General features: G+C 35.8%; 1 protein-coding gene and 1 pseudogene across 1 annotated transcript in view; both read right to left on the reverse strand.

Annotated features, from left to right (window-relative positions):
* Window positions 1-2427, reverse strand: part of LOC106315887 — a 5729-nt gene extending 3302 nt beyond the window's left edge. The window contains 4 exon segments of the mRNA XM_013753725.1: window positions 468-1068; window positions 1334-1454; window positions 1531-1905; window positions 1907-2427. Coding sequence (XP_013609179.1) covers window positions 468-1068; window positions 1334-1454; window positions 1531-1905; window positions 1907-2374 — 1565 coding nt within the window. The 5' untranslated portion in view covers window positions 2375-2427.
* A 1739-nt stretch (window positions 2428-4166) lies between these two features.
* The window catches only part of LOC106331272, an 11754-nt pseudogene continuing 6001 nt past the window's right edge, over window positions 4167-9919 (reverse strand).

Below are 9919 nucleotides of genomic sequence, written 5' to 3' on the forward strand. Positions count from 1 at the left end.
CAGAATCGTTAGCTTCTATGACTCTATGAACCATAAAAAATTTAGAATCAAAATCTTGGGTTTTTTTAGCTCATTGTGGAGAGAAAGTGAGAGATATGTTGTGTTTAGTTCACAAGAATGGAAAAAGAAGAAGAGTAAATCGATTTTGGGAGCATTAAGAGCTTCAAATTGGTTGTTCATGGTGGTTGTGGTATTGATGACAATGACAATCTTGTAATTACTTGAAAATGATGAGGGTGAGAGAGTAAAAATGTTATTTTCGAAAAAAAAAGAAAAAAAAAATTGATGGCATTTTCGTAAATTATATGAACTTGTGGGGTGAATAAGGCAAAACTAATTTAAAAAAAAAAAATGTTAGTTTTGTATTTGACTTTAAGTTATAGGTCAATTCAGCAAAAAACCCAACTTTTTAATGCTATTATAAGACATTTTTCTTTTTGAAATAGCATATGCATTTATTTATATACCTATTTTCATTGCTCAAGCCTGGTCTTGAGGAAATGGACGAGATAGCTCGTCTCCATTCCCAGATTCTAGCTTCGGTATCTAGTATAGAGTTCACATTGTCCCTATTGACGGTTTTGCGCACTTCTTGTTCTATCTTGAGAAGCCTATTACGGAAACAACCCTTCAGTTGTTTAACTGATTGAGCTAGCCTAGGAACATCCTTCAGCTTGTAGAAAATAGGGAAGGGAGTGATCTCTCCTGCGTCCATAAGCTTCTTGATCTCAACGAGCTCATCAAGACACTCTGGTGACTCAGGGTACTTGTCTGAGAAGACAACTATTGCAACCTTTGACTCTTTGATCCTCTCCTTTGTCTCATCTTCTATATATACCGAGATTTCGTTTGATTCAAATTCTGTTTTCAGAGAACTTACTAGGTTCATTTCGAGCTGCTTCTCGCCGAAACTGATGAACACTCTAGGCGGAGGAGGATTTATCATCATTTCAAAACGTTTCATAATGTTGCATAACAATGAAAAGCAGGTCAAAGAACAATCGGAGTTTTTATCTACACCAAGACGATTCCGAGTATTTTCATTACTCTCTGCCATTGCTAACACATCTGCATATTCCGCTAAAGTTTAATCCAGAGGAATTAAGGATACATGTAACCAAAGTTCTAAAAATTGGCTGTATACGAAACGATTTTTTAGAAGTTGGTCTAGACATAGTATATATGTTTAGAATATATTCTATTTTGAAAGAGTTAGAAAAATAATGGGGCTTTAATTATCTACAAATGACCTAATTACTGCCTATTGATTTTTGGAACATAAGTACATAACATGTAACAAAGCTGTACGTTCAGTCATATGAAAGGAACTTACTGCTGACTTGAACTGGCGAAAAGTAGCGTTGCTCTTCAATTTCTTGAGGGGAGACAATAAGCTTGTTACCAGGAAATAGTCGAGGTTTCCTGGACAACAAGCGAGGCTTGAAATCAACATCCTAGAAAAGGGACAATACCACATTAACTTACTATAACAATTCAAGAAAAAAATTATGGAAGGCTGAGAAAATAAACCTCAACGGAGCCGTCAACAGAACCTAGCAACACCAAGAAAATCATTCCATCCTGAACACGCTTGATCAGCCGCTGACCGAGGATAGGATTTTTAAGAGAGATCAGGTCAAGAAAAACCAGATGATCAGTGCCTCTGGTCTGAATGAACGGCCTTGTAATAAGATCTTCAAGATCTTACTTCTTAATGTTTAGAGCTTGTAATAAGGACGTTAATGCCTCCTGGGGATGCATCAGAGACTTCTCTATGATAAAAAGATAATTTCTTCGATAAGAAATTTCATCTAACATTTTCTTAAGTTGAACCACAATATTAATAATTAAAGGCCCGTCCGGGTCTTCTTTTTTATGAGAAAAGCCGAATGATCCACCAATATATATAGACTAAAGCTTGCCTCCATCCCCAAATCCTAGCCTCTGTTTCAAGTATGGACTTGTAGCTTCCACGATCAACTTTTCTGCGAACTTTATTCTCAGTTTTAAGGAGAGTGTTACCGAAGCAACCAGTCTGGCTCTTGATGGAGGCAGATTTCACTTCGTAGAATACAGGAAAAGCGTCAAGATACCCCGTCTCCATTTGCTTCTTGATCTCTACAAGCTCGTCTAAGCACCACTCTGAGTCGGAGTACTTGTTTGACAAGAGTATGAGTGCAACACCTGACTCTCTGATTGTTTCAAAGAGTGTTGTCATCCGTCTCCCTCTCGTCTCATCCTCGTCAATGAAAAAGTTGATTTTTCTCCTCTTTAATTCTTCTTTTAGATGGCTCACAAAATTTTTTCTTAGAGGTTTACCTCTGAAACTGATGAACACTTGATCATGTTTCCACGAACGAGAGAAGTTCGTCATTTTGTGTTATGTTTGAAATATGTGTTGAAGACATGAAAAATGAAGAAGGATAAGTGTTTTATAATGTTTGTTATCGGTTACCTATTGAAGTCAATACACCAAAATTGTTCTTAATTTATCGATTATTTTCTTGCAAATGTCTTGACGCGGTTAGTGCACATCAGAACATGGGTCCATTTCTGTGGAAATAATGAAACGTAACCATGCGACGTTTGAAATATGAATGCTGAAATATCATTTTTAATAACGAGGATAACAAACGGTACAAGTTGAATATCTGTGTTACTACTTGCGAACGATTATTGGCTCACGTTATACACGTTATCCATACTACAAGTGTTTCTGTAGAGCTTTTTATTTACGTGATACTAAATCCATACAAATCTCAAGCAAATGTGGGTTGCATCTAAAAGACATCATCTCCAACAATGGAATATATTACTGGTTAGAAGAGTCTCAATCTCCTTTTGCATTTATCTCTCTCCAACTTGCATCCTCATCTAGCCAACTGCTACATTGATCATATTAGGTTATACCTAAAAATAGGTTTTATATTATATCTTTGATGTGAAAATTTAATATAGTGGCAAAACACACCTGTAGCTAATTTTTTTTTTTTTGGCTGAAAACTTGTAGCTAAAATTGTCTAAATAAATGTTTATTATGGAGTCTTTGATCTCTTGGTCTTAAACAAATAGTATTGTAGCCTACCAAGTCTTTCTTTATCTTATATCTTTTCGTCAACTAATCTTTCTTTGTCTTATTCGATTTGGCTAAATGATGTGTTCCTTTCATATAATATGACAACAACACGGTCCCAAAAAAAAACATATATATCATGTTATTTACTCACAGGTTCACTGTCCGATTAATCGATCTTTCTTTGACGTAAAATTAGATATAAGTATATACTCTCAGTAAGGTGTTACATTTTCAGACAATAGTCACCGGTAGAAGATGATTAATAATTATAAACTTTTCTTAGAGAAAATCATTGAAAACAGAGGCTTTATTAGTAAATATGATACATAATTAAAATAAAATGAATTTAACACAAAAAAAATATAAATATATGAATTATTTATATATTTTTGATAGTTTTAATGATTTTTATCAGTTTAATAACACTGAGATCCAGTCCGGCTACGTGGTCAGATCATTTTTATCAGTTTAATAACACTGAGATCCAGTCCGGCTACGTGGTCAGATCATTTTTATCAGTTTAATAACACTGAGATCCAGTCCGGCTACGTGGTCAGATCATTTTTATCAGTTTAATAACACTGAGATCCAGTCCGGCTACGTGGTCAGTTCATGATCTAACCAATTATTATATTCAATCTGGTTATGTAATTGGTTCATGGTCGAATCCGGTTCAACCATCGGATTGGTCCAGTTTTAAAAACACTGAAATTAACCAAGATCAAATCCAAAGATTTTCAAAACCGAATTGCAATTTTTGAACTGAAAGATGAGAATGGAATAATTGATGGACAAGTAGAGCCATGGTGGGGAAAATTCAAGAGACGAGAATTGAAATACACAAGACCATATTTGATTGAGATTATGCATTTGAATGGTATCCAAATCCCCAGTCTCACATTCTTTTCTCCTTCTTGGCATATCCACCACCCGGTCTACAGCAGGTTAAAACTCACACGGTTTAACTGTTAGGTTATCAAATTGTAAACTACTAAACCGGTTTTATTTATCTTTAATTCATACAAGTATGTTGATGACCGGCACCATTCTCATTCTCTCCACCACTCACTACGTCTTAATGTAAACAAAATGTCCAGCAAGATATGATGTTTCGTTAACTAAACAGAGGGGAAGTAGTAAGTCAACATCATAATTTTTTTTTCAAAAGCATAAAATAAAAGGAAAATAAGACAAGAAGAAAGAACTAATTCCCAGGGAGAAACCATCGAGCATCCATGAGATCCATCTTGTTAAGATTGTGATAGCGATGGAGGGACTGGGTTGCAAGATTGTACACACAGATGTCAAGGTCGCGAGGTGAGCAATGGCAGGGACGAAAGTGACGGGTGAAATAGATGGAGTCAGGTTTGATACCAAGGGCCTTGTTAGCAGGCACAGTGAAACCCAAGTCAAGAAGCAGAGCCTCACCACCAAGAGAATGTACCTCAGTAACCGTGTGGCAGGCGTGATCTGGATCTTCTACATCAGGATCCTTCTTGTAGAGGCGGAACCAGGTCCTACTGGATGGATCACTCTCAACCAACAAAACCTCTCCTGATGATATTGTAACCGCAATGCTAGAATCGTAGGCGTAATCATGATGAGAAAGCATTGGAAATGGTGTTTGACCGGTAATGTCCTTGAAGAAACCTTGCGGTCCAGACAGATCAAAGATTCGAACAAAACGACGACTTGTTGAGACGTAGAGGCGGGTACCACATAGCACCATATCCGACAAGCCATCAAACTTGTGAAAGGCATAGTCATCGAAAACGAGAGGAATGTCAGTGTAATGAGTATCCCCATTCTTGCAGAAGCTCATGTAAGAGTGGCCAGGGAGGTCGAAGAGCCACAACACGACGTACTCTTTTCCACTCTCGGAAACCCACAAAAGTCCCCTCACCACATCAGCACTCAGATCCTTGTAAATAGCGCCAGACTCCTCCCTTATAAATTCTCTATCTCCCACGCGCTTGACAATACAATCAACTGACTCAATCGACTCTAGAGACGGAAGAGGGATCGTTTCCTTACTAAACACGTCTATGATATATAAACTGGATCCAGAATCTAACACCAAGAGCCAGTTGCCCGAGTTTGCAAGGAATCTACACCCTGGAAAGTCTCCCAGGCTAGTCTGGATATTGCCTTCTATAGGGTCGTACAGCACACAACCACCGTCTCTCGGAAAAAGCATCAGCCCTGGTGATCCGCTTGACTGGGGGCTCGTCCGCTTTAAACTCCGATGTAGATCCGGCGAGCTCATCATGAGGCAGATTCTAACGTTTGTGGCCTGACTCTAAGCAGTCACTGTATATATATATAGAGTCAATCAGCTAAAAACACATAAAAAAGTAAAAAATAAGGTTTTGTTGAAAAAAGGAAAGTAAAAAATTAGGTAAGTACCTATAACACTAAAAAGTGAAGTTTCCATATCTATCTATAATAGCAAAACCAATTTTCGTTACCGATGACATCATCATTTTTTTATAGAAAAAAAAATTCAAATCTAACGGTAGAGTTGTACCTAATATCTAATCTAATGGCAACAGTTTTAGTTAAGATCTTGAGTATGACATCATATATTAACTTAAGCAAAGGGTGTGTTCATTCCATCAAGAGTTGCATCTATTGGAAATTAAACTCTTTAATTTTTGAAAAGTTGTATTTTTTAAAAAAAATTAACAATTAAACCTTTTCATTTTAGAAAATTTATATTTTCAAAATATTTAATCATTGAACCTTTTCATAAAAAAAAAGTTGCATCTTTTCAGAAGTTTACTATCATACTTTTTCAAAATACGAACTGTTAACCAGAGTGTGGTTATTAGTTATTGGTTATGGCATGATTTTATATGAAAATAACCTTTTAATATAATGGTTAGATTTTTTTTTTTTATCAAACGGATATAAAAATTCATGCTTTAAGTGATTTACGTTAACATAAAGACACCTTTCCACAAATAGTTTCCTTTCCAAACAACACAACCTTTTGGTGATGCCTCTCTTAACCATATTTATATATATCCTTTTATCTGCACCTCATTCCTTTATCCTTCTTCAATACGTATTTTCTTAATTCATTTTTCCATCCAAAATTTAAGAATCGGTTTCAAATAGTCGTCTTTGTAAAACATCATTTGTTTCGCTCTATCATTTATTTGAAAAGTTTTTTTTTTCCTGAAGGAATGTTGTCTATTTGATTTTTGCCTCTTTTTTCTTTCCAAAATGTGATTTCCATTAAATGAAGCTTGTTTGTAAGATTTACAGAAGGTAATTTCTAACTGGTATTAACCTTGGCAAAAAGAAATATAACAAGGTTAGAATCAGACCCAAAAAACTCTGATATCTGAAAAAGAATTATTCATTCTGAAACCAGGACTGCATCAAAGTGTTGGAATGACCTTGTCTTCCTTTTGGCCAGGATCATGTCTCTGAGACTTTGACTATACGATCGATACACTTGAAAATTGCAGGCGATGGTTTTTATCGATATATATATATATGATCGTGAAGCCTTCAGCAAAGTATGAAAAGGTATGACTTTTCTTTTAAATTGAAAAGTTGTGACTTTTCATTTTCTTCTTTGCTATAACTACTGTTAACGAAAGTAGTAATAATAAAATTAGTAATAAACGTAGAAGGATGGCCCTTTTCCTAACCTAAATTGCATATATTGTAATGATGGTTCTTTTTTCATTTCCTTATTTAGTTATTTAGTTATTTATAATTATTATAGTTGACACTGGTTATTAGATTTCGTCTATTATCTTACTAAGGACCAAATAAAATACATAAGTTTCTTTACAGTTTGTTATTAGTATAAATAGTTAAATAAATTTACCATTGCAAACTACCACTGAATATTTTATGATTAAATAAGATACAAATTCAAAAATTATATTTTATTTTAAGAATGGAAAGAGATATTTTTAGAATGATAAAACACAACTTTAAAACTTTTTTAAAATATTAAGAAGCATTGAATTTCTTTTTATGAAAAAACACAACGTGAAGCAAGTATACACATCCCTAACCTTATCATACCTTATGCCAATGAAGAAATAACAATATGTGTAAAGGTTGTGTGTATTCACATTGAAAGACATTTGCTAACACTACAGAGGTCATGTTAGGCGAAAGACAAACCTTGGTCAAAAGGTAAGTTGCCCATGGCGCAAAAGCTGAGAATGTGAGTGCACTGAAGACACAAACAATCTCTACTGACAGAGGAATGTTTAATGAATTCAAGATCCTGTGGCAGACAGATGTAAATATCAAAACTTTAAACTACCCATACAAGTATTTCAAATCATTACTGACATCAGTGAAACTAAACTCATCACCAGATGGTTCCAGCGGTCAATGTTAACCCAGGGTAAACAGTTCCTCCAATCACACGGCCAAGAGGATACCTAAAATCAAAAGAGATAATAAAATAAGTATAACACTATTGAAGATAGCAAAGAAAATAGACCAAATTTCTGGTCTTAAAATTACCAGGTTCGATCATCAAACCAATTCCAGAACTCATATATTCCATTCTTCGATAAGAACTGAAATAAACAACAAATGATAATTTAACATGAGGATTCGCCCACAAAGCCAAAAAAAAAACTGATATAAGAGAAAAGAGAGAGGGAACATGAGTGACTCTATAGTTGAAGTAAGGATCAAACTCATGAATCACACTTTCATACTTTATGACCTGAAAAAGAAATCAACCAACTATACAAAGAAAACCAAAAGTATTGAGACCATTAAAACTAAAAGAAAGAATTAACTTAATTCAAAGTAGATACGACAAGCAAATATCTGAGGAAACAAAAGTTCAAAAAAAAAAAAATCTGAGGAATCATATGAATGCACGTAAAAGTTACAACTATAAAATATCTCTACTGGAACGATCAGCAACAACATTTGCTTATTTACTAACGCACGCAGAGAAAAGAAGCTACAACGATCAGTCGCGGAGCCAAGTTTATTGGAATAAATCAAAGGAGCAGAGACGTGAGTTTAACTCACAGAGAAGAGTCGAATGGAGAAAGCGAGGACACCAATGAGGACGAGGATCAGAGCTGAGAGAACAGTCCCGAAAGCATTCCTCATCGCAGACGACGTTCCGGGAGGTGGGCTCCTCTCTAGAGCCGCCATTGTTTTAACGCGGCTAAGGTGAGCTCGGATTGAAGAGAGTGAGAAGGGACAGACAGAAACCACTTCAAAGGTCAAAGAAGACTCGGGGTTTTTCGAAACAAAACTATCCAAACAAATCTCTCTCGCTCACACGGATATTACATGGGCGGTAAGCCGGTAACTAGCAAACCACTGGGCCCCTAAGACTAGCGCCTTCGTGGATTTAACACATGTCAAGTGTTGATTCGCTACATTCATCTAATAAAGGTCCTCTTTATTTTAGTAATCAAACCAAACCGCAGTAGACTTTCCAGACCGGTAAAAATCTCGTCAACCATGTTATCTCGGTTCAAATCAAACCGGTTTAGTACCATTTAAATGCTATCCAAATCTAGAAATGATCTTCTTCTTTTTTTGTTCTGTTCATTTACTTCACACTGGTAATGGAAGAACATACAAAGTGCTTTTCTCGACAAATATAAATTAGAAGCCAAAAACTTATATAACCAGTAACCAAAAAGTAGTAACATAGCAACTTTTCAATACTAAACAATCACATGAAACAAAAAAGAAAGATAAGAATGCCAGAGGAAAGTCAAAGTAATCAAGTTACTGTTGGTCGAAACAAAGACAGCCTCAGACTACTCGGGATTACCTGTTACAGACAGAGTCCAAATACTACTGCTTACAGACCAAAAACAAGTATTGATTTTGCTTGCAAGCGAACACTAGATACGTTTTTTGATAAAATATCGCTCCAGTGAACAGTGGTATGATTTGCTCGTTTGCACTTCTTTATGATAAACCGAAGATGACTGCGTTTCAACTGATCTCTTAGAGTCCATACACATGCTCTAAAGTGTAAACCATGAGGAAGCAAGCTCTCTAAAAACGAGAACACAAGAAATATTCAACTTCTTAAGCAAATAAGTTAGAGTCTATTTGCTCCACGTTGGGGAAGATTTTTCTGAGCACAGCAACGTAATCAGAAGACTTGGCCTGAGAAGATATACAAACACACATAAATGAATATACTTGAACTAGATATAGTTAGATGGATCCAAAGTGAAATGACACCTTTTCACAACTTCCCCAGCCAGAGAAACTAATAATCTAAACAAGATATTGGGTCTCAACCAAATAAATGAACAGACAGATGCAGAAGACCACAAACAAGTTGTGATCTTCAAGTTATGTTCCTTAATGCACTAGAAGATTATCATAGCAATGTGATCAAATGCGTATAACTAAACAGACATGTCATATCTAAAACTTACACAAGGATTATTTTCCAGGTAGATAGTGCTAAGCTTCTCTTTAGAGCCTTCAACAGCTTCTGTGATTGCTTCAAGTGATTCTATCTGGTTGTCATTAAGCCATAAATCTTCCAGCCTACAGGTTAAGGTAAAGTCACACTACAAGAAAACAGCGGCATACTGAGGGAAAAAATCGTCGGTATGTCGTCGGAATAACGCTATTCCAACGACATACCGACGAAAAAAGTCCTCGGAAATAACTCCTCGGAAATTCATCTTTCCTCGGAAATCCCTCGGAAATTTCCGACGGAATTCCGAGAAAACCCTATTTCCTCGGAATTTCCGAAGACCACAAGTTCGTCGGAAATTCCTCGGAATATTCCGAGGAAGATGTCGTCGGAATATTCCGAGGGATAAACTTCCTCGGAATATTTCCAAAATTAAAAAAAAATTA

Source organism: Brassica oleracea, chromosome C1, assembly GCF_000695525.1.
Source record: "Brassica oleracea var. oleracea cultivar TO1000 chromosome C1, BOL, whole genome shotgun sequence".
In the NCBI taxonomy this organism is placed as follows: domain Eukaryota; kingdom Viridiplantae; phylum Streptophyta; class Magnoliopsida; order Brassicales; family Brassicaceae; genus Brassica; species Brassica oleracea.